We start from the raw sequence: 26,358 nt of genomic DNA on the forward strand, positions 1-26,358 counted from the left end.
AAGGCATAACTGAACCACTACAAAGCTAAATTTTAATAAATCTTTATATGTAAATAAATTCCAATAATATTCTAATAAATTTATTTATTCTAAATAAATAGCTCACCATTCTCGTTGCATTTTGCTCAGTCCCAAGTAAATCTTTATTTCCTTTTTAGGAGGCAGACTCTTCTCTACATCAGTTTTTATACGACGTAACAAAAATGGTTTTAAAACCTAAAAAGTGATAGTTTTTACAAAAGTTTATAAAATATTTAATATTGTAAACCAAATCTTTCACTGACAACACCCTAATGTGAAATTTACTTCCCAATGCATAACCTGAAAAACACTACCAATGCCAGTTGCCATCTTTTCAGTAAAAACAAAGTAATGGCCCATTAAAAAGTCAGAATAGTGCTCACTTCAGCAACACATACACTAAAAAAAAAAAATCAGAATAGGGGACCTAAATTAGATATTCATTATTTGATGGCACAAAATACATTAAAAAATAAGATAACAAGATCACAGACTTTTGAATAAGCATGAAACAATCTTTTATTTTTATTTTTTTAAAGATTTTATTTATTTATTCATAAGAGACACGGGGGGGTGGTGCAGAGACACAGGCAGAGGGAGAAGCAGGCTCCATGCAGGGAGTCTGATGTGGGACTCAATCCTGGGTCTCCAGGACCAGGCCCTGGGCTGAAGCCGGCACTAAACCGCTGAGCCACCTGGGCTGCCCCAATCTTTTATTTTTAAAAAAGCTGCTTTAATACATTTGTTTTTTTATTCTGTATAGGAATAAATTTTGATGGTGATAAATAGGCATTTTTTCAGAAAAGACATACAGATGACCAACAAACACATGAAAAGATGCTCAATATCATTCATCAGGGAAATGCAAATCAAAACTACAATAAGACATCACCTCACACCTATCAGAATGGCCAGTACCAAAAAGACAAGAATTATCAAGTGTTGGCAAAGATATGGAGAAAAAGGAACCTTCATACAACATTGGTAGGAATATAAGTTGATGTAGCCACTGTGGAAAACAGTATGGAAGTTCCTCAAAAAAATAAGAATAGAAATGCCACATGATCCACTAATTCTGCTACTGGGTATTTACCCACAGAAAATGAAAACACTAATTTGAAAAGATATATGAACCCCTATGTTTATTGCAGTATTATTTACAATAACCAAGTTACAGAAGCAACACTTAGGTGTCCATTGATAAATGAATGGATAATGAAGATGTGGTCTATACTCTCTTTCTCCCTCTCTCTCTCTCTCTCATACACACACACAGACACACCATGGAATGTTACTCAGTCATAAAAGAAGGATGAGATCTTCTCATCTGTGACAACATGAATGGACCTAGAAGGTATTACACTAAGTGAAACAACAAGATTTTTTTTAAGATTTTATTTATTTATTCATGAGACACACACACAGAGAGGGAGGCAGAGACCCAGGCAGAGGGAGAAGCAGGATCCATGTAGGAAGCCCAATGTGGGACTCAATCCCCTGACTCTGGGATCACACCCTGAGCCAAAGGCAGATGCTCAATCACTGAGCCACCCAGGCGTCCCAGAAACAAGATTTTTAAATCTTAGATAAAATCTTAATTCAAAGTATGGATCAGAGACTCTCTATAAGTGAGATAAAAATGCAGGCCATTTCGAAACAGTTAAATATATGAATGAAGAGAAAATGGTTCAATGTTAAGGAATATATGGACAAAGGGAGAAAATAATTGAAATAATCAGTGTATACCTGCAAGACAGATTCTATCACAAAGAAATAATAGTGCTACCATCATCTATAGAGTACTCGTAATGTGCCAGACAGTGCACCATGAACTTTAAAATAAAGAGTACCAAATCCTTACAATAGGGACACCTGAGTAGCTCAGTGGTTAAGCATCTGCCTTTGGCTCGGGGTGTGATCCTGGGGTCCTGGGTTTGAGCCCCACATCGGTCTTCCCAAGGGAAGCCTACTTCTCCCTCTGCCTATGTCTCTGCCTCTCTGTGTCTGTGTGTCTCTCATGAATAAATAAATAAAATCTCTTAAAAATCGTTACAATAAATCTTTAAGGGAAATGTGATTATTTTAATTTCTTTTAAAAAAAGATTTTATTCATTTTAGAGAGAAATAGCACAGGCAGAGGGAGAGGCATAGAATCTCAAGTGGATTCTGTGTCAGCATGGAGTCCATCCATCACACTTGGCACTTAGTGGCTTGATCTTACAACCCTGAGATCATGACCTGAGCTGAAATCAAGAACCAGATGCCCAACCAACTGAGCCACCCAGGTAGCCCTCGGTTACCACACTTATTTATTTATTTATTTATTTATTTATTTATTTATTTATTTATTTATTTATGAGAGAGAGAGAGAGAGAGAGAGAGAGAGAGCAGGGGGAGGAACAGAGAAAGGGAAAGAGAGAATCCCAAGTAGATTCTATCTGAGCACAGAGCCCAACTCGGGGCTCCATCTCACAACCCTCAAATATGAAATCTGAGCTGAAACGAACAGCCAGATGCCCTACCAACCAAGCCACCCAGTTGGCCTTCAGTTTTATTAACTTAACTGAAGTTATTTTGCTAGTAAGTGGTAGAAGCCAAATTCAAACCCAGATCAAGCTGATTCTACAATCACCTCGGCCTCTGATCAGCTATTGTAAGCCTGGACCAGTTCCTTAACTTTTCTGAGCCTGTTTCCTCATCCATTCATCAAAGAAAACTATGGTATATGTACAAGACAAGCATTTTAAAATAAGGATAATGAAACCTATTTCCAAAGCTGCTGTGAAAATTTATGGTAGTACTTGTGTAGAGCTTAACCACAGCAGACACTAGTAAACAACAGCTATTACTATTAGAGATTTATGGGAGTTAAGGAAAAGGAAAGAGTAAAAGACAACTTCTGGCCTCTGGTTTGAGCCTCTTAAAATTGTCTAAGACAGGGCAGCCTGAGTGGCTCAGCGGTTTACCGCCGCCTTCAGCCCAGGGCATGATCCTGGAGACCAGGGATCAAATCCCACGTCGGGCTACCTGCATGGAGCTTGCTTTTCCCTTTGCCTGTGTCTCTGCCTCTCCCTGCCTCTCATGAATAAATAAAATCTTTAAAAAATTGTCTGAGACAGATTCTTAAGAGTTTCAACTGCCTGTGAGACATTTATACAGAAAGACTCAGAAGGCAGTGGGATATGCAGGAACTGGGTAAGAAATCTAGAAAGATAAATTTGGGAGTTATAAGTAGATAAGAGGTAGCTGAAAACACAGGAGCGGGTCCCCAAAGAGAGCACATATAAAAAATAAAGTCAAAGACAAAGTCCTACAAAATACTAAACTTTCAGGAACAGACTGAGAAAGAAAAGACCATAAAAGGGACTGATAAGGAGTGGCCAAAATGGTAAGAGAAAACCCATTCTGGGGCAGCCCCAGTGGCTCAGCGGTTTAGCGCCGCCTGCAGCCTGGGGTGTGATCCTGGGGACCCGGGATCGAGTCCCACATCAGGCTTCCTGCATGGAGCCTGCTTCTCCCTCTGCCTGTGTGTCTCTGCCTCTCTCTTCGCTCTCTCTGAATGAATGAATAAATAAATCTTTAAAAAAAAAAGAAAGAAAGAAAATCCATTCTGTACCCCCAGAAACCAGGTAGGAAAGGTTTTCATGCAGGAGTGGTTAGGAGTGCTAAGCAGTACAGAGAAGCCAAATACTGAGCAAAAGGTGTACCCTGAATTCAGCAACTGGAAAATGACTGAAGACCTTACAAGGTAAGTTTCAGTTGTGTAAAATGGATAGAAGCCAGTGGTCAATGGATTCAAGAGTAAACAGGAGATTAGGTAGTAGAGATGGAGAAAATAAACCACTTTCTCAAGAAGCTTAGCTATCAAGGGAAGAAATTAGAATCACAGCTACAGTTATACAGTGTTGAGAGAGTATTATTTTGTTTATGTGTGAGGGTGGGTGCATAAGGGGTGTGGGTTTGGATTTTAAGAAGGAAGATACTTGAGCATGTTTCCATGTTAGGAAAAAAGAGCCAATACAGAGTGAGAGATAGAAAATTCAGTCAATAGGGATCCCTGGGTGGCGCAGTGGTTTAGCGCCTGCCTTTGGCCCAGGGCGCGATCCTGGAGACCCGGGATCAAATCCCACGTCGGGCTCCCGGTGCATGGAGCCTGCTTCTCCCTCTGCCTGTGTCTCTGCCTCTCTCTCTCTCTCTGTGACTATCATAAATAAATAAAAATTAAAAAAAAAGAAAATTCAGTCAATATAAAGGATAAATTATGGAGAAAGATCCATAAGGAAACAGGGAGAGATGAGATCCAGGGTTCATGTTGGAAGACTTAGCCACTGACCAGAGGCTAAGTCTCTTCCATTCATTTCAGAGGAAAAACATCTGTAACACAGATGCAGATATCCTTGGAAGCTGGATGTCCTTGAAGGAGTTCCTATCTAACAACTTCTCTGTTCTCTTTGAGAAAATAATGATGTTACTTGCTGAGAAAGGAGGAGATCAGGCAGTATCTGGAATGGAAGTCTTAGGGAGATTAGTGAAAGTCTGAAATAGCTGTTATAGGAAATGGAAAGGAATGCTATACAAGGCCATGTTGAAGGACTACTGACATCATCAAATCTCAGCTTATGTTACAGAACATGAAATTGGAGTTGTTCCAATTTGAACAGTTGTATAACCTTCTTTATCACTATTGAACAGCCCCAGTACAGAGCAAGTCACTCTGAAAATAAGTGGTAGAAGCAGAGTTCAAACCCAAAGACAGAGACAGTTATACTATTCCAGTTTAGGGCTTCCAGGGCAGAAATGGCAGATGGGACAAGAAAGAAGGAGTTTGAAGTATTGGTAAAAGGTGGTTGAAGGGGGATCCCTGGGTGGCTCAGCGGGTTTAGTGCCTGCCTTTGGCCCAGGGCATGATCCTGGAGTCCTGGGATCAAGTCCCACATTGGGCTCCCTGCATGGAGCCTACTTCTCCCTCTGCCTGTGTCTCTGCCCCTCTCTCTCTCTCTCTCTCTGTCTCTCATGAATAAATAAATAAAACCTTTTAAAAAAATAAAAAATAAAAACGGTGGTTTAAGTGACAAAAAAATGGGCTTATTGTTTGACACAGAAAAAAGTAACAACAGGGGCACCTGGCTGGCTCTGTCAGTAGAGCCTACACACTCTTGATAATAGGGTTATGAGTTGAACCCATGTGGAATGTAGAGATTACTTAAAAATAAAGTATTTTTTTAAAGAAAAAAGTAACAACAGAAATGAAGTGATGGATGAGAAAAATCAGGGATCCAAGGACTGGAGATCTCTGTAAGGTAACAGAATAAGTAGAGAAGGAGTAACATAAGTGAAAGAGCTAAGAAAAAAAGGTATAAGAAGTTGTTATCAAAGAATGGAAGACTGGTATTTAATGAATGTGAGGGAGTTATCTGGTGATGAGTGGATAACAGAGAAGAGAATGGGTGGAAGATGAACTTGCAAGATAACTTCACCTTAAAGAAAGAGTTCTATACTCTATACACGAGGGTGGAGAAATAGTGGCTTAGAAATGGCACTAGGGAACTAGAAAATCCTGATGCCATCTTAAGGACCTGTGGGGTATGGGAGTATGAACAGCTTCTACTGGAGAGGACCACACTATCCATGCAGGAGAGCCAAAGCAAAAACGCTATTCCCTAGACAGGCTGAGAACAGAGTTGAGTTGATTTCCCAAAGGTGCTGCTAGAAAGACTGGGAGGGAGAAACAGTATCACTGAGCCAAGAGGTAAAACCAACAAGTTCAAACAGATTCTATGGCATTTTGTTTTCTGGTTCAGTATGTGTATTTTTTTTTCCAGTTTTTCTTTTTTTTATAGTATGTGTATTTAATTATTAAATTTTCTTGTCTATTACTTACTGCGTGAAGTCTTTCCACAAGTTTTTGATCACCAAGACAATTTTTAGTGTCAAACCAAGAGTCAAAGTCCTGTAGAGGGGTGAAAATTCTGCAGTAAGCACACAGGTGGTTGGCTTTTTTTTTTAATAAACTCTATGTCATATAAATTCTTATCCAATGATACAGCAGTAATTCATTTTTAAAGCACTTTCAAAAATGTGTTCACTGTGATGGTCAATATTATTTACTTTTCAAAATAGCTAAAATACCAGAGGAGTTAAAATTTGAACTCCACCAGCAGTGTTTCCTTAAAAGACTTTTATTAGGCTTCCTCATACCATGGTAGCATTACATCCAGTTAAGAGGTAGAGTAAGAGTCAGAATATAAAATTGAAAGCACATAATGATAATGAAAATTCTAAATAATAAAAATAAGCAAAAGCAAGATAAGGTATACAAACCAATGGATAGCTGAACTTGGTACTTTTTATTATCAATTAATTTCAGGAATGAGAAAAATCAAGCTCCAATGTCCTTAAATCATTCAATTCAGTTTGCTGCACTAGCATAACCTTGTGTTAATGATAAAAACAATGTAAATCATACATTCACAAAATAAGTTGTTTTTCGAATCACACATCATGAGGTCTTTAGTACTTACCAAATATTAATGACTATAATAATCAAACACCATTTTAAAGACTCCACTTGCCAAACTAGTATGTAGAAAGCCCTTCCAATTTAATTAGAAGAAAATTTTGAATTTACAATCGTGAACTCAGTCTATCTCATATCATAAGTTCTTGACAACAATGCAATATTGGCAAAGTTTAACAGGCAGAATAATCTCAAAGAAAAGAATCATTTCTCTAAATATCCCCATTTGAAAACTGTGCACTTAAGAACTTTTTTCTGAGAAAACCAAAATACACAAAGAATTACAAATGAAAAAGAATTATAAATTTCAAACTACATTCTATGCTTTGAAAACAGATGTCTGTGAACATAAGAAAATTACATTTAAAACATATGACTTAAACTTACATCTGCAGAATTAAAGACATCAGGCAATAAGAAGTTGAGTAATGCCCAGAGTTCATGCAGGTTATTCTGCAAAGGTGTTCCAGTTAGGAGTAAGCGGTTAGTTGACTTGAATTCACGAACAATCTCTGAAAGCTGGAAAAATAATAGTTATGTTAACATTGCTTTATTCATCAGAATGCTCAAAATTCAGCTCTTTATCCAACCAATACATGTTTTGAGTAAAATAAAACTTGAAAATTATTTTTCTATAGAAAAATATCCTAGCTCAGGTGATATTGCCACAGTGAATCACAACTAAATAAAATCTTCTAGGCATTTCTATGCTTACAAGAATGCAAATTACAGTCATACCTGAGACTCCTCCCTCACTTCAAAAAAACTTATTTTCTCCATTTTGGGTCCACAGAAACAGTCAGAACTCCATGGAATCCAGGCTAATCACTGTACATACTAATATCTCTTTCTCCCTGCTAATCATGTTCATCTACATACCTAGCCAAGTTCTAACTTGGCCTGGTGACAATTTCTAAGCATGAGAGTTGCACCCATTTTTCCTATCTTGTATTAACTTTCTAAATATAAGACTATAAAAATTAAAGCACAAAAGGATAAAAGAACAGTAACCTTTGTCAATAAAAATGCATGTTTTTATAATACTCTTAAATAATTATTCTCTAACATGCGTCTTTTTTTATTGGGTATTAGTTTCAAACTGAAATTAGTATGATCCACCTGGTGGTTTTGCTCCAGTTCTGTCCCTGTTTCTCCCAAAGTAGCCCAGTGATCCAAAGAGAGGTTCATCATAATAATTGATGCTTTTCCTACTGTTGATGGAGTTGAATGGCAAGAAATATTGATATTTTTCAAAGTTAATACCACACTCTAATTCACACAAGTCAGATAATTCCAGGAAATGATTTTTTCTAATCCTTATGAACACACATAAGCTGGCAGGCTCCTCAATAAAAGACAAATCAATGCAAATGACTTTTGTATATTAAATATTACCAAAATATTTAAATACTGTAGCATAACAGAGTTAGGCTGCAACAGGTATAGCAAATGAACACTTAATTTTCTTTATATTAAAAACTGTTCAATTTTCATTTGTCTCATATTCAACAATTTAAACTTTAAAACCATTTTTATTTTTTAAAGATTTTATTTATTCATGAGAGAGAGAGGCAGAGACACAGGCAGAGGAAGAAGCAGGCTCCATGCAGGGAGTCTGATGTGGGACTCAATCCCAGGACCCCAGGATCACACCCTGAACAGAAGGCAGATGCTTTAACTGCTGAGCCACCCAGGCATCCCCCTAAAACCATTTTTAGAACTGATTTTCATTTACATTCTGTGAATAAAATCACAACCTTCTAACCCATTTTTATCTTGAATACACAAAGGTAAACAGACATGGTAGTTAAAAGAAAACAATGACATTGAAAATTGGCTTACCTTGGATTTTTCATTCTTTATTCTGTGAGCCTCATCAATGACTAGGTATCGCCAATGAAACTTTTTAAATACAGATTTTTCTTTAATTACCATCTCATAAGAAGTAACACAAACATCCCATTCTCCTGGCATCATTTCATCACGAATAAAAGCAGCCTAATGCAAAACAAAGTTCCTTATATTAGAATACACTAACAAGATGGTCACAGAATTAAAACATCAAGAGAATATCAATAATTCTAAGAGACCTGGGAATCATTTAGTCTCATCCATTTCAAAGATAGGAAAACCAAGGCCCAAAGACACATTTGTGAGCAGTTATCTGGATGACATGTTAATATATTCATCAACAAAAGAGAAGCAAAGGCTTCCCTTAAACACATACAGTATATCCAATAAACCGAAGTTCTTATCACTAGATGACTATATCACTAAGCTCTCTTCATAAGACAAATGATCCAAAAAGACATAGGTGAGATAACTACTTTCTGAAAACTATATTCTTACCAAGATCCAAGCATTACCAACTATTATAAACACAGTTTTACCAAATGAAAAGAAATCATTATACATGAATGATTTCAACCTTTTGGGATCTCTTAATATGTTCCTTCCCTTTCTAGTAGGAATGAGTCACATATTTTGTTAAGGGGTCATGAAAAGCCTATTCATGTTTTTGTGAACTTCTTGATGTTGATGTGAGGCTACAAATATGATTTGATAAAGGGGACTTGCTCTATCTAGTACAGGAGGCTATTTAAAACAGTGAGACTATTTAGAACTATTTTTAAATCTTCACAGGCAGTGGCCAACATACTTGCCAAGCTTACGGAGAGCATTTTTAATTTGAATGAACTGAATTTTAGGTGTTACAGGTCAAAATAAAACCATAGAAGTTACAGGGAGCAGCCAAATCTATATTGAGAAGGTTCTAATTAGCACTGTAAATCTAAAATTACAAGCATAAACAAAGTAATTGTTAACTGCAAACTCATTATTTCATAAATTCTCAGTTATGGACCAAACACACTGTTACTCATTCAACAAATATTTACCAAGTGCCCATATGTATAAAAGAATTGCCTGAACTAAAATAGAAGACAGAAAAAAGTCCTTTGTAGAGATTTCAGTGGCACTCTGGAAAGTGGTCATATTTAAAAAGTTAATTAAAACATTAGGGAACTAGAGGCAACATAAAGAGAACCAGGGTGCCAGACCCCATTTGGTCTCACAAACACCCTATCTTTGATTTTATGAAACACTAAGTTTAATGATTTCTCCTGCAGTTTCATGAAACATATGCATATTTTTCAATTAAAATTAGCCCTACTTTGAAATTTGTGTAACAGAATATTGAATATCACATAATCCAAAAGCTCTCACTTTATAGTTGACAAAATTAAGGCCCTTCAAAAGTCACTCAACATCACAGAGTCAATAGCAAATCTAGAACTAAAACCAGATCTCCCGTTCCCATGTCCAAGATCTTTGATGCCTCTGGAGTGGAAAAAGAAGGGGTCAAAAAATCAAGTTTGGTGGGGCACCTGGCTGGCTCAGTCAGTAGAGCATGCAACTCTTGATCTCAGAGTCGTGAAATCAAATCCCATGTTGGGTGCAGAGCTTACTTAAAAAAAGACAACTAGGGCAGCCCAGGTGGCTCAGCGGTTTAGCGCCGCCTTCAGCCCAGGGTATGATCCTGCAGACTCGGGATCAAGTCCCATGTCAGGCTCCATGCAGGGAGCCTGCTCCTCCCTCTGCCTGTGTCTCTGCCTCTCTCTCTCTCTCTCTCTCTCTCTCTCATAAATAAATAAATAAATAAATAAATAAATAAATAAATAAATAAATAAATAAAATCTTTAAAAAAAAGACAACTAAAAAACCTTACTTGGGATTCACATTTCTATATACTCCAGGACTACATTAGCATCAAACTGGATCCAGACTATCACTGAGAATTTCCCAACTCAAACAAGTATCTGATATAATCTAAATCAAATTCTTAGATAACACATTGACCTCATAAAATGTTTACAAAAGGCCAGGAAACCATAAAGACCCAATATATCTATCCCATATGATACCAAGGTTCAAATCCGTCTAGGAGTAATGATCTGGATTTTCTCTATACATACTGACATCAATCAAGTCAATTAAGTGTTGAATATAGTACATTACTCATATTACTAATAATTACCAGTTTGCAAATTCTATTGCCCATGGCTCACAGTAAAATTATAGTTTAGATTGTAATCCTTAAAAAAAAGGAGTAATACATATCCCCACCATGTGTGAAAAACTCTATTTTCCATTCTACTATATCTCAATGTTTTAAAAAATTAAAATCACCACCAACATGAATTCCCAGTATTAATGACTGCCAATATGAAGAACACGGACTTTGAAGATTGGTTTTCAAGATTTTAAAATTTTTTCTTAAAGATCTTATTTATTTGACAGAGAGAGAGTGCATGCACACACACAAGCAGAGGGGAGCAGCAGGCAGAGGGAGAAGCAGGCTCCCAGCTGAGCAGGGAGCCCGACACAGGGCTTGATCCCAGCATCCTGAGATCATGACCTGAGCTGAACGCAGACGCTTAATGACTGAGCCACCCAGGTGCCCCAAGATTAAAACAGTTTTGAAGCCACCAGTAGAATCCCAACTTCCATGGGGTAGAGATAAGGTTGTCACAAATTAAATACATCTACTCTTTCTTTAAAACTCCCAGATATACTTCATGAAATCCTTGGATTCCATATAATATAGTGGAAAACCACTGACAGTTTTACTGAGACATAAGAAAATGCAAGCATACATATTTCTTCTTTGCTTATGATCTTCAAGAAATAATTTCAGCCAAAAATCAATACTTTAGAAATGCAAAGTTTTATAAAGAGTGGTATTATATTAAAGAACAGCAGTGAGGGGTGCCTGGGTGGCTCAGTCCATTCAGCGTCTACTGCCTTCGGCTCAGGTCATGATCCCTGGGTCCTGGGATAGAGCCCCTTGTCCGGCTCCCTGCTTAGCGGGAAGTCTGCTTGTCCCTCTCTGCCCATCCCCACTGCAAATGCACTCTCTCTCTCCTTCTAATAAATAAATAAATAAAACCTTAAAATAAAGAAAAGAACAGTGGTAAGAAAGAGTTCTAAATGACTAATTTGCCACTGGGAAATACCAGGCATATGGAAGAATCAAGTCTGTAATTCGAAATTTATGAGTTCAGTATTTCAACATTTAAATTATTTATAAGTTAAATTTAAATAAATTTATGTAATTTTTCTTCAAGCAAAATGATAAGAATAAAATTACATAATTCATTATGCTACCATTCTTTTGAGGATATCTTTTGATAACCTATCTAAATATGTAAAATAGAATAAATCTTTACTCTAAACTATGTCCTCTGGAGGCAAAATAAAGGCAAAGTTTAATAATATGCTTTCTAAGCTGATTATTCATTTTTATATTTTTGCATAATTTATTTCTTTTAGATTAATTCTACAGTCCTAAGTAACTGTAGCCTACTAGATTGACAAATGGCTAATTTAAGCAAGAGCCCAGAGCTTCTAATATCTAAGAATGTATGCAGATATGTATTTTTTTATTCAAAGACCAAAACTGAAAGCTGTGTCTATGCATAAACACAAAACAGAAGGCTCTCCATAGTAATAGAAAAGGTTCCATTCATGTGTGTGTACACGTATACGAAGTCAAAGTCCAAAGTAAAAAATTTAAACAAAAATATTGTCATGCAAATTTACATATTTTTGGTGTCAAACAGCATAACTGATAGTGTCATGGAAAAGATATACTGTCAATAAAGACTTTTTTTTTAATAAAGACTTTTTTATAAAAAGTGATTTAAAATGCAACTCAAAAATACTGAGGTTAATGACCTAGTTGAAATTAAATGCAGATAAGCATAGTAACGGATCGTCTGTTATTAATAAGTAACATATCTACTTCACAGAAGTGTTGTGAGAATTAATTAATATATAAAAGGCACTTAAAACAGAGCCTAACATAGAGTTATTTACTAGTAGCAGTCAACTTCAATGCCTTTTAAGGTAATAGTATGCAACTTAACCCTATAAATTATGTTGTTCTTGATGGCCTCTTTAAACCTATTACTTACTCTCGCATCCTTGTCTCCAACGAAACAAATAACACGGAGAGATGGGACCCATCGCTTAAATTCATTCATCCAGTTGTATAAAGTAGACTTTGGAACTAAAACCATGTGAGGTCCAGGAATGTTTCGGTAATGTTTCAGGTAACCAAGCAAAGCAATCGTTTGTAAAGTCTTACCAAGACCCTGCATTACCATTACAAAGAAAAAAATCCATAAACATTTATTTAATGAAACATTTTGTTAGTGGTAACATTACAAAAGACATTTGCCAACTATGTCATATAGGGAAAAATTTAAAGATCTTTGTTTTTTTTGTTTTTGTTTTTTTTTGTTTGTTTTGTTTTGTTTTTTAAGTGAATAACCATTGCAATTCGTACTTACTGTGTGCACAAAAAGAAACCAGGAACTTGCAAGTAGAAAGCTGCTTTGTTGCTCCTCCTTTTTAATTTAAGATTTTATTTATTCATGAAAGACAAAGAGGCAGAGACACAGGCAGAGGAAGAAGCGGGCTCCATGCAGGGAGCCCGACCTGGGACTCAATCCCAGGTCTCCAGGATCAGGCCCTGGGCTAAAGGCAGTGCTAAACCACTGAGCCACCTGGGCTGCCCATGTTGCTCCTCTTAAAGGAACAAGCAGTCTACTTTATCATTTCTTCTAGCGGCAAAATTAGTATTTTTGTATGTATGTGTTTCACACTCATTCCCTTTACCAGCCTGCTCAGACACTGATCTTTATTTCCCACTGTCCCCAACATTATTACAGCCCAGGCATGAAATATTCAGACTATGCATCTCAAGGGACTTGTGGCTCTCTGTACTTGCATCTCACACCCTTGAAGACCTACAGAACCATAAAAGAACCAGAACATAAAAGAACTCTGCAGCCAGAAGGGGCCTTAGAGATCAACCGGTCTGGTGAACTTTTTAAAAAATAACATATTGAACACCATGAACTTGCCACCTAACCAACAAGAGATATCCTATACTGTGTGGCTTTTAAAAGAGTTTCTGGCTTTATCTCTATGCAAGCTATATATTTGCTTTGATAAGCCTAGGTTTAAACTATTATATAGGGTTTATCCTAATATTTCATTTAAGGAGATGCACCAAACCTTAAAATAGGGCAGCCCTGGTGGCTCAGTGGTTTAGCGCTGCCTTCAGCCCAGGGTGTGATCCTGGAGCCCCAGGATCAGGATCGAGTCCCACATCGGGGTCTCTGCATGGAGCCTGCTTCTCCCTCTGCCTGTGTCTCTGTCTCTCTCTCTCTCTGTGTCTCTCATGAATAAATAAAATTTTTTTAAATAAAATCTTTAAAAAAAAACTTAAAATACTTAAAATTTCTTTTAAGTAATTCCATTTTTAGGAATCCTATGGAAATAACTGGAAAGGTGCAAAAAAAGTAAATTACAAGTGTTCTCAAAACAGTATTATTATGTACCAAATACACACATATACCAACCCATATATGCTAAATACACACAATATGTACTATATATATACTACACATCAACCCAAATGACCCGCAATAAGGGAGGAAATGAATTATGGTAATTCCCCCAGATTAATTATTACACAGTAATTATTTTATAAATATTTGAATTAAAAAAAATAAAAATAAATAAATATTTGAATTATGTAGAAAATAAGTATGAATGTGAAGAAATCAGAATACCAACTTATATGTACAATATGATCTCAGCTATGTAAAATAAATACATCTGGAGTTAAAATACTAAAATGAAATATACCAAAATGTCAACTATGGTTATTTCTAGGTAGCAGAATTACAATTTACTTTCAATTTTTCGGGATCCCTGGGTGGCGCAGCGGTTTGGCGCCTGCCTTTGGCCCAGGGCGCGATCCTGGAGACCCAGGATCGAATCCCACATCGGGCTCCCGGTGCATGGAGCCTGCTTCTCCCTCTGCCTGTGTCTCTGCCTCTCTCTCTCTCTCTCTGTAACTATCATAAATAAATAAAAAAAATAAAAAAAAATACTTTCAATTTTTCCTTGACTTTTTTCCAGATTTTCTACACTCCTTAAAGTATCTTTCCCTTTTTTAATAATTAAAAAGTATCTGGTGTCAGCACAAATTCAATATGAAGGATCTTTAAATCCTTCATATTTAGGCTGCAGCCAAGAGGAGCTTGGGGCCAATAATCCTCCTGATCTTTCTGTTATCCAATTAACCAAGCTCCTCCCCCTCTGAGTTAACTGTAGTCTCCAGCCCAGAATACTAAATATAAGGAGCTACAGACCCTTGATTTAAAGGACCTCTTGCCACACAGCTAACGGTTGCCCAGCATCTATGGGACCAACTACTACACTACATGTTATAGAACATAAATAGTCATGTGGCTCTTCTGGGTAAGAGTGATAGCAAATATGGCTCCAGAGTCACATAAATATGAATATCACTGGGTCATAAAGATCTAGAACTGCCCCCCTGCCCTCTCTTAAATCCTATCTTATTCATTTGGTCTTAAAATACCAATCTAAGCCTTCATATACTCCCTGATCTGGTGGAATCAGCATCTTAAATAGCCTTTCTTTCTTTCTTTGGTCATTTTATTTATATGACCATCATTCCTTAGCTTACTTCTCAGGCTCTATCTGGCACTATGCTACATCAGGACTCAACATTGCTCTTTACTTTTTTTCATTATTCTATCTATTCACTTTCTGACTGCTCACGCATTGAGGTTCTTACATTCATTGATTCATGCTTTCATCATTTATTGTTCGATTTATTCATTCACACATTTAGTATTTACTTTATATACCCCCACTTTACTACCAAAAGGATTTCAGGTCACCTACAAAGAAAATATGTTTCAGGTAGCCTACAATGAAAACATGGAAGATAAATTAATGGTAAAATAGAAATAAAGAAGGGCCAAGAAAAGATTAGAAGATATAGAATAGAAAAAGGCACAAAAGACACAATGGGCCTGCCATTACATTCCACAGGGGCTCGATTTTGGCATTAATTCTGGCTCTGAGTTTCCTGGAAGCCAAAGTGCAAACAAAATCAAAATTACAGGGAGGTTTTTTAAACCTATAAGCAAATCACACTAAGAATTTTGTAGCCTGTGAAAGTATATGTTCTCAAGGTTATTTAAAGAAACAGTTCTAGAGTTTACAAATGCCCTTTACATTCTAACTAAATAAAGCAATTAGACTCTAAGCCTAAGGCAATACAGCTCAGGTATTTCAAATTTACATAAAAATCATTACTAAGATTGTGTTTTTAGCTATCAACTCCTTACCATTTCATCTGCCAAGATACCATTGACTCCATTTTCATACAGAGAGATCAACCAGTTCAGCCCTCGAATCTGATAATCTCTCAGTGGTCCTCCTTTCACATCTGAAAAAGAGATCAAGACGTTTCATACTTTTGTTAAATACAATCAAGAATATTTTTCTAAAACCTAATTGAAAAAAAACACCAACGCAATGAGATACTTACATGAAGGTGATACCTCGAATCTAACACAGACATTAGATGTTTTCCGACTCTCTGAGAGGAGCTCTTCATCTTCTTCTTGTTCTGTGCGCCTGTGACGGTAGCTGAATTGAAAAGAAATATCTTTATACTCAACTCAAATACTAAGCTATCAATTAAGTCAGTATATCTGTCATGAAAAAAATGAGTTATCTAAGGTCTTGCTTAGAAGTTGGTAGAACCAGCCTGCATTTTTACTGATTCCTAGTGAGAAAAAATTGTTGCCTCCAAAACTTATTTACATTGACAATAACCCCATTTTTAATACAAAATTATACTCAGTAAGCAAAGAGGGAATGAGAGGAGAGGGAGAAGTGGGGACAGAAGGAAGGGAGGGAAAAAAGAGGGAATAAAGTAGAGAGAGATGCCAACATACTCTCCAGCAGAAATTAAGCTTTGCTTGTCATCTTTCTTTATTCGAGGACGTCCCAACTTCATGTTCAGAGGAGAGGTTGGAGATTTCTGTGCTGAAGGTTGAATAAAATGTGCAAAAAGTTCTGTCTGCTTTAATAAAAATTCAAATCTCTTTGCTCGGTCTGCTTTCTAACATACAAAACAAAAGAAAAAATAATGATTTTCTTTTTTACTCAAAGTTATTTAACAAATACTTATATTGCCCTTACTTTGTACTATGTTCTCAACACTTTCAACATATTAACTCATTTAATGGTCTTAATAAACTTATGAGGTAGGTACTAATATTATCTACATTTTACAGATGATAAAAGTAAAATATGGAGAGAGTAACTAACTTGTCCAAATTCCCATAGCTAGTAAACAGCAGAATTCAAAAATGGCATTTTCAGATAATTTGAATAGAAGCCAAATGATCTAACAGTAGTAAATGCCCCAACAAGAAGTACCCTGCTTAAAGAGTCAGGGTCAAAAAGCAAAAACTTTTTCTAAAACGTAATGATTTAGAGATGCCTGGATGGCTCAGCGGTTAGACGGCTGTCTTCGGCTCAGGTCGTGATCCCAGGATCCGGGATCAAGTCCCGCCGCATCAGGCTCCTGCGAAGAGCCTGCTTCTCCCTTTGCCTGTGTTTCTGCCTCTCTCTGTGTGTCTCTCATGAATAAATAAATAAATCTTTAAATAAATAAGTAAAATGTAATGATTTTCTTCTCCCAAGTGAACAAAATAAAGCATCATAACATACGATATATCCTAAATACAGAAATATAAATTATTAGCTATGATATACATATACCATTAACTGAACTCTTAGACTTTTCAAATTGCATCTAGATACAATTAACACCTTAGAATACAGTGTCTTCTTGTCTATAAATATTGTCAATGCATGGTACAATAATGTAATAAATATTTCTCTCTTCAATTACAATGATCTGGAAAATTGCACTTTTTTATTTATTTAAAGATTTTTATTCATGAGAGACACACAGAGATAGAGACACAGGCAGAGGGAGAAACAGGCTCCCTGCAAGGAGCCTGATGCGGGACTCAATCTGGGACCCCTGAGCCAAAGGCAGATGCTCAACCGCTGAGTCACCCAGGCATCCCAAATCACACGTTTTAAAAAGATTTTACTTATTTGAGAGAGAAAGAGCACACAAGAGTGGGGAGAGGGGCAGAGGGACTTGCATAATCCCTGCCAAGCAAAGAGCCCAATATGGGGCTTGATCCCTAGGCCCCAATATCATGATGTCAGGCAAAGTCAGATGCTTAACTGACTGAGCCACCCAGGTGCCCCTGGAAAACTGCACCTTATGCTAATAACATAAAAAGTTTGTCTTCAAAGCAAGCAGGATTTGGGGGAAAAACATACACATACACATATAAGTATAATAGTTAATATATATTAACTACTAAAAATTGGTATGTATTATAATTTCTCAATTCTGCTCACTTCGGCAGCACATATAATAATTTCTCAATAAATTGTAAAAGGGCATATAACTTGTACCATAATAATAAAATAAAACTTCACTATAAAACCTTAGAAGGTCAAAAGATATATACATCATTTTAGATTTAAAAAAATGAGAATGATTTTTTAATTCCCAATCACTTTCTGACCACAGGGTAGAGAATATTTGATTGCTAATGAAGGATGCATAATTAATAACACCAGAAATGTACAAGGGTTCATTAACATAAACACAAGAATTAGACAAATATATTCAGACCAGAAGCTGGAAGGAGGCCAAAACCTTTCCATTTTATGTTATCCTCACTGGAATGTTGTTTTTAGAGTTGTTAAAACATTAACTGTCTACGTTAGATGTGACCTTAGACATTTAGGCAGGGAGTTTGGTAAAATCACTATGAACAACTAAAAAATATCCTTCATCTCTACTTATTTTTATAATGTTCCTGCAAAAACAACCCCTCAAAAAAAAGATCAGTTCCAACTACCTGTTAATTTCTCTTTTGAGTTAACCAAATTCACTAGTTTTGAAAGATCCCAAGGCATAGAAGTCTAGTTAAAATGAAAGCTAAGATATGAACTTTGGTGTATAAAAATTAAATTAAATATATGACAAAGCAGTAGGTGGGCATAACTGAGATTATACTGCTTAAATATGTAATATTTCCATGTACTGGGCAAATGTCCTTTCCTTCAGAAAATGTATTACTATGCTACATTTCACAATATGTAACATTAATTAATATATCCAAAGCAAGAAGAGGAGAAAAAAATATATCAGTCTTACTTTGTAACCTGCTTTCTTTCAGCCATACTGATGTTGCCACTGATACTTTCACTTAGTGGATACAGTATCTATAGCATAAAACATCTTATGTGGGGGCAGCTGGGCAGCTCAATCAGTTGAGCATCTGACTCTTGGTTTTCACTTGGGTCGTGATCTCGAGGTCCTGGGATACAGCCACCCCTCCACTGAAGTTTGGGCTCTGCACTCAGTGGGGCGTCTGCTTAAGGATTCTTTCCCTCTCCTTTTGCCCCCCCCCCAGCTTGCTTGTGCATGAGTGCATGCTCTTGCTCTCTCTCTCTCTCTCTCTCTAATAAATTGATAAGTCTTTTTTAAAAATCATCTGAGGAGCCTGGGTGGCTCAGTCAGTTAAGCGTCTGATTTTTTATTTCAGTTCAGGTCAAGATCTCAGGGTCCTGGTTTGGAGCCCCTGCTTGAGGATTCTCTCCTTCTAACTCTGCCCACTCCACCACCTCCATCCCCACCACTTGCTCACTCAAGCTCTCACACACACGCTGTCTCTCCTGTCTCTGTCTCTCAAATAAATAAATAAATCTTTTAAAAAATCTTAGGGGCACCTGGGTGGCTCAGTTATTGTCTGCCTTTGGCTCAGGACATGATCCCAGGGTCCTGAGATTGAGCCAGGGTAGGGAATCCCTGCTCAGCGGGGGAGTCTGCTTCTGGCTCTCCCCAACACTCTCTCTCAAGCTGTCTCTCTCTTAAATAAATTAATAAAACCTTTAAAAAAATCTTATTATGGGTTAAAGGGCACAGAACAAAAGTGAAGAGATAGGATGTCTATTCCCAACTATTGCATAAAATTTCTCTGATCCTTATTCTCTCATCTGAAAACAAGAAGATTCATTTATTCAACAAACATCTTTTATGATTGGAGGGGGGCACCTGGGTGGCTAAGTCGGTTGGACGTCTGACTGGCTCAAGTCATGATCTCAAGGTCCTGGATCAAGCCCAGAGTCAGGCTCCCCACTCAGTGGGAAGTCTGCTTGAGTTACTCTCCCTCTGACTCTGTCTCTGCTCCTCCCTGGAGCTTGTGCTCTCTCTTTGCCTCTCTCTCAAATAAATAATTTTTTTAAAACCTATTATGATGAATTATATCTTAAATTACTTCCCAACTGTAAAATCTATGATCCAATATTCATTATATATACACATGTATTTTTTCACTCTTTCACATCTCCTCTATAAAAATCAATTATGGTGAAACTAATGTAAGACTGAGTATCAACTATATTTCAATATCAAAAACATCAACTATAGTATTCACTGTCCTACCCAAGAATATATTTACCATTTTCTCTTCATATTCTGGGTCCATTTCCTTCTCAGATTTGGAAGCTTTAGCAGCAAGTTTGAGTTGAAATGAAGAAACATTTTTCTAGAATTTCAAAAAAATAAGCTATCAAATTACAAAGCAAGATCTTAAAAGTAGTCAGCATTCTCATTTGAAAAAAGTAAAAAGTAATTAAATACTAAATGAATAAATGAACATGAGCCACACATAAACCAATGATGAGAGCATGTCATGAAGCAGGGCTTATAATTAGTCCAGTTCTGTGCACCTGAGGTCCAACAAAAAATCTGAATTGTGAAAGCCAGAGAAATAACATTAATTCAAATGAACACCAAAAGGTGAGACATTGAGCCTTTTCACCTATTTTTTAATTTAAAGTATAAAGAAGATATAACCATTGAATAGATTTAAAATCTAGAATATGTTAATATTATCAACCACAAACCAAAAAACCCAAGGAAAGTAAATAATAATTCTCAGAAACACTTCTTTATGTAATGGAAACAAGCCAGATTTTCGGAAGAAGACTGTGGTTTTTGTTCCTGAAAAGACACTTTTCATTGTTTCCATATTCTAATCTGAACATTTAAACTTTTTAGTGTAATGCAATGTGTTCATTTCTATTTAAATAATAAAACAGTACAATTTTAAATTTTTGGTTTATGCTAATTTTCTCCAACTGGAATGAAAAGAATTTTAAACCATATCACAGAAACATTTTGTGGAAGCAGTTTCTCAAGCTATCAACTATTATTAACTTTTGATATGTAAAAAGTTGTAATTTAATTAAAATGAATATAAATCAGCTTCTTAAAAATAATGAAATTATCTGGAGGATTATATTTCATGCATGCCATCCTTTGTAAAGATAAGCTTGTACATGTAAATTTAAATAGGTATATAAAATACACCTCCTTCTCTCTAAGAAATGGAGAAATAATAAAAACACAAATATACCCCTTAGCACTCGAGCCAAGAGTATTTCTGTTTTTTTTTTTTGAGTATTTCTGTTTTAACACAGACTTCGTGTTAGTCAAAACTCAAATCTGTTGGTGAAAACTAAAGAAATCATGTCCATTTTATAATAGCTTTTGTCAACCAGTTCCTGAAAACATAGGTCCTAAATCAACAACAGAATGTGATCTTAAACCTAAGAAAGACATGACTCCAATAGTTAATTAATAGGTCTTCCAACATTTACTGAAATTTCTATTTTGAGAAAATCCAAACTAAGATTATGGAATTTGACCCTGGTCAGGGTTATACTTTGAAGCACTGATCAGATACTGTTCAGTTATTCTTAAATAATAGACATCTTGTTTTAAGCATGTCATATGTATATATCATCTAAGTGAGATGTTTTGATATAATCCTGGATGGACAAGAAAAGTGCTAAAATCCCCTCAACCCCATACTTTCAAACTATCACATATACTATAAATCCACTTTTATTTTCAAAGCAACAAGTTAAAACTGTGTTTAAAAAAATCACTTTTATCATTACTTGAAAAGCTACATGAAGTCTAGTTTTCAACTTTCAAAACAGTGAAAATTACTTCACTTCATATGCACAAGTATATATCTAATAATGTGGGACATAGATTTCACTTACAGAAAAATTAAAGCTTGAATTAGAAAAAATTTCACTCAATACTCTTGCCTACCTTGTGGTAGAATACCATAAAATTTAATTATATGCTAATTAAAATTCCTAATCTTGAGCAGTGCTATTAAAAGCTGTGGGTAATTACTTAATTGGCACTATCTTCCACAACAAATTTTAAAATACCTACCTTCTAAACCTCCTTTGTAGATTTTCAAAAATACACTTCTCATACAAGAAAAGATAAAAGGTGACTAAGATATTCTAATTTCTTATGGATTTTATCATCTGGTAGTTTAGATGCCATGAGCATACAGCACAAGATCATCAAGATGCCTTGTCTTAAAGACCATGACCCTTTTTCTGATGTTTTCATTACCAAATACACCAACTCCAACTTCCAGCATCAGGTTATCCAATTATCACTTAAACCAAGTAAGTTCAAGAACCAAAAGATAAGCCAAAGTATCTTTCTACAGCTAAATGTCACAAGTCAATCTACTCTCATCTATTTTATGCATCACAAAATGCTCTTATTCAGGGCCTATTTTCTTTTATTTGATACACAATTCTAGCAAGTTTGATAATCTGGCTTGCCATACTACGGAGAATAAAAGCAGCAGCAAATGACATGAGAAAGACCATTAGAAGTCACAAAAATAACACAAAGAAAGGATGGCAGAAGCCCAGGATAAGACATGAGTCTCTCTGCAGCAACATCTCTTTTGCTTACTATTCAGGTGTAATTATTTCCCTCTGCCCACTGCATTACTTGTACTTTGGGGGGGGGGGGGTTGTATTTTCATAGTCATTGTAAATGGTCTTACGGTTTTGTAACATCTATATCCTCTATCCTAAATTATTTCTGATGGAAGTAGATTGTCTAAAAAATGATAGCTAATAGCCTGACAATTGAGGCAGGAGGGATAAATATCATTTAAAAAATCAACACAATACTGGAAATGTCTGAGAAGTGGTTATTAAACTGAGGAGAAACAGTCTCCTGCATCTCAAATGCCTTTGTATCATTTGCAGAGCATAACTGAGGAACATGAGGAACAGGTTAATCTGTACTTTCAGTACATCACTTAAAGGAGGCAAGGGAGTGAGCTATCTATTTAGGTTTGGAGGGGTGCCAAATAACTTTATTTGAAGGAATGAAACAAACAGAAGAACTTAAGTGGATGTTTTGGTCCTCTTTAGATTTTTTCAGGAAAAATTAAAAAGATGTAGTGACTAGAGTAAAAAACTTCTGGTATTCAAAAAGTTCCTGCCATGCAACACCTCATTTCCCTATGCTGAGCAAACAAATCAGGTACTTTTAGGGGAATTTCTGATGAGGATACAGAATTCAGGAATAGATAGATATCAAGTCAATGTTTGTTACATAAGTTTTTCATTGATTCTGAATCTTTTCACAATTCAAAAAATTTACAGAATCTGGAAATTCAGCAACCTGTACTGCCATACAAAAGACAGTTTAGCCCTTACATTTGCCCAGTCTAGGAAATAAAAGACACCTAGATTCATTTCTGAATTCCTCACTAATTGATTTTATATTGATACTTGGTATTTGACCCATCTTCACAATATTGTCTTACTGATCCAAGTACTGTATAGATCTTAAAAATTGCATGTTTTCTATGGTTTTCACTTCCACTACAATTGTCTTCCTGTTTAGTCAATCTTGAAACAGTAAAAGATGTCACTTAAACAACTGCTGCATTTACAATTACGCTAATTCACGGCAAAAAGGTGTTAATTTCCTTCAAAAGCTTTTAATTTGGTCGTATCATATCCGATAATGATTCAGACAAAGCCACTTGAGATATCTAAAGCGTAATTTTAATTACCTACCGTTTTTTAATTGTGATATGCCTACTGGTACACGGAAACAAATCCACCCATAAATGATCCATTCTACAATTTTATTATACATCAAGAATCCTTATACCCCATCCTATTTTTTATTTCAAATTCTTCGTTTTATTTGCATGTCCTCGTCCATATGAAATGTGCCTTATGGAGAGAATACATATTTTCTGGATTTGGTTTCAATAAGGTGCCTGAGAGGTCTCCTTATGTATGTTAGCAGCAGCTCATCCTAGCGACGCTGGGTTAAAGAAAAATAAAAAATAAAAAAATAAAAACCCTGCGTGTGTCCAGGAGCCAGCAGCGCCCACTAGGAGAGGGAGGCGGAAGCCTGGAAGGCTTGGGGCCGGACTGGGGGACCATTTGGGTGGCCCTGGAGTGAAACACTATACCGTCGGGGGCGGGGCAGGAGCGGGTGAGGGTGCACACGTTGGAAATTTTCCTAAGCCAGCGTCCACGGTTCCACAGTTTGGGGTTTGGATTGCGGCCGGGGCGGGGGGGCGAGTAGGACGCGGAGAGCTCATTTTCTCGGGGTGACACCCCCGCTTCAGCAGGAGGGGACCAAACGAACAAGGGATGTTTTTTTGTTTTTGTTTTTGTTTTTTTTTGCTGCCACCTAAAAGGTCGACATTGTCATTCAAAAAAACAAAAGTCTCTCCTATCGTCCTCCGCCTCCCAACTATCAGCACCTCGAAATTCAAATTAAAAAAAAAAAAAGCCCAATCAGAACCCCTTTTGCGCGGGTGTGGGATTGAAGGGCCCAGATTTCCCAGGCAGAGGCCGACGGGAAGGGGGGGAGAGGGAGCGAGCGAGAGGAGAGGGAGAGGCGGAGGCTTTTTCCTGCACAGCCCCATCCCCCACCCCGTTACCCCAGTTCCGGGAATGTGAATGGGGCCGGGGGCTGTCTAGGGGCTCCAAAACCCCCAATCCCCGGGATAACGGGCACCCTCCACCCCGCGCCGCGCCCGCGCCCAGCCCCGCCCCCGCCCTCCAGGCGGCCCGGAGGAAAGGGGGAGGGGAACCAGTGCTAGACTGTTCGCCGCCCCCACCCCCCAGCGCGCCCTCGGCCCCCAGCCCCGCGGAGCTCCACCGGTACCTGTCGGCGCCGAAAGGTCAGGGCTTGGGCCCCTCAGAGGGGCCCGGCTCAGGATTTGTTCACCATACACACACCCCCTTCCTATTTACCTCCTTCTTCTTCTCGCCCTTCTCCGTGGCCACGGTGGCTTCGGTGGCCGCGGCGGCCGCTCCCTCCTCCTTAGAGGTGGATGGCCCCGGCTGCTCGTCCTCTATGACCACGATTGTGGCGGTCGCATTAGCGGCTGCCACGGTGGCTGCCACTGCAGCGGAGTCCGGCTCCATGGCGTTGGAGCGGGAACGAGAAGGGGGACGAGGAAGGGGACGAGGGCTCCTGGGCGGCGGCAGTGGCTGCACTGGAAAGAGCTAGATGGAGCAGGGTGGGGAATCACTCCGCTTCCAACCCCTTCGCTCAGCCCCCCCTTCTTTAAATAACCCTCAACCCTGCCCCACTTCCGTCCACCCACCCTACGTCATGGCCTCCCCCCGTCACCCTCCCCCCTTCCTCCACCCCCCCCTCAACGATCGCGAGACTCCCCCTCCCCACCCAGAGCCCGGGCCGGCCCCGCACGACCAACTGTTGCCTGAGTGTGGGGCGCGGACCAGGGTGGAGGCGGGAACCCACAAGCCCGCGGCTCCCTAAAAAATCTCCTTTCCCACACGCCCCCAACAGTCAGCCTGAGCTCCCCTCGCAGATGTGTGCAGAAGGAATCCTCTTTCCCTTAAATCTGCTCTTTGTACCTCGGGGCGCTCTCCCCTTCTTGCACAAAGAACTTTTCCTCTGCCTGTAACTGCACTGTGAAAGGTCTTTCTCACCATTTGCAAAGCTCAGAACCCCTCTGGGGACTGCCCTTTCCCAGGTCCCGAAGGGGAATTGGTAGTGCTCTTTGCACCTTTGCAAATTCTGCAGAAGGAGAAGCACTCCTTGAATCTCTTGATTGCGGCTGCAAACATTCTCTTACAAGGCAAAGCGTGACTCTTGGGCTGTATGTATATTTGCTCTATTTGCAACTCTGGTACTTCTCGGATGGCCAATGTGCAGGGGCCCTTCTTTTGCCTTCATCACTGGATTTTAAAACTCCTTCAGGAGGACGAGGTCAAGGGCCTCACAGAACCTAAGGCTAATCTTGGTCGGTACCCAATATTAGTAATTGGATTGAATTACTGTGAGTTTTTTGGAGCGTGTTCTTTTTGTACCTCTGTTATTAAGTAGTAATTAAACACCAGTAATGTGCATGATCGTGGATATAAAAGCATTCTGTAAAGGTTGGAACTGCATACAATGTCAATCATTAAATATTATTGTTTCTATTTCTTACCACTTATTTTGATCAATAACGGGAAGATTTACATCTTAGTTTTTAAATTTCAGTCATTAGGGAGGAAAGTCAGCAAAACATACCAAAAATAGTATTCCAAACTACAATCACAAAATCTGCGATTTCCAAAATGAAGCAAATGCTTTTGAGAATGTAAAGAAATCATGATTAATTTCCCTCAACACACCTTCCTAAATTACCAACTAAAATCAAGTGATTTTTGTGAATGGAAGGAAGGCACACAATGGCCCCCCAAAGATACCTCTTTTTCCTGGGGATAATAGCCTAGATTCCTTTTTGTTTTAAGCTGCCACTCATTAGTATGCAAAATCCTTGTGACATTTTAGCTAGTATTGGTCATTTACACCTTTCTGCGAAGGATTGTGAGATCCTGTCCAGAGACTGGTTTTACATAGAGACTTACAAGTTTTTAGAGGAAAAGAGCAAGACACAGGTGATTGTGCCACTGAGACTGGTGGTGCTAGCTTT

At 37.8% G+C, this 26,358-nt stretch overlaps 1 protein-coding gene across 5 annotated transcripts in view; it reads right to left on the reverse strand.

Moving 5' to 3' along the window:
• The window catches only part of SMARCA1 (SWI/SNF related, matrix associated, actin dependent regulator of chromatin, subfamily a, member 1), a 72,900-nt gene extending 48,065 nt beyond the window's left edge, over positions 1-24,835 (reverse strand). For all 5 annotated transcript variants that reach the window (XM_038588259.1, XM_038588262.1, XM_038588261.1 and 2 more), the window contains exons 1-10: positions 24,662-24,835; positions 19,999-20,085; positions 16,393-16,559; positions 15,981-16,081; positions 15,778-15,878; positions 12,514-12,693; positions 8,381-8,536; positions 6,926-7,057; positions 5,903-5,971; positions 107-216 (exon numbers count right to left, since the gene is read on the reverse strand). In XM_038588259.1, coding sequence (XP_038444187.1) covers positions 107-216; positions 5,903-5,971; positions 6,926-7,057; positions 8,381-8,536; positions 12,514-12,693; positions 15,778-15,878; positions 15,981-16,081; positions 16,393-16,559; positions 19,999-20,085; positions 24,662-24,835 — 1,277 coding nt within the window. The remainder of the gene's footprint in view (positions 1-106; positions 217-5,902; positions 5,972-6,925; positions 7,058-8,380; positions 8,537-12,513; positions 12,694-15,777; positions 15,879-15,980; positions 16,082-16,392; positions 16,560-19,998; positions 20,086-24,661) is intronic.
• Positions 24,836-26,358: the final 1,523 nt, after the last annotated feature.

Source organism: Canis lupus, chromosome X, assembly GCF_011100685.1.
Source record: "Canis lupus familiaris isolate Mischka breed German Shepherd chromosome X, alternate assembly UU_Cfam_GSD_1.0, whole genome shotgun sequence".
NCBI classification, from domain to species: Eukaryota; Metazoa; Chordata; class Mammalia; order Carnivora; family Canidae; genus Canis; species Canis lupus.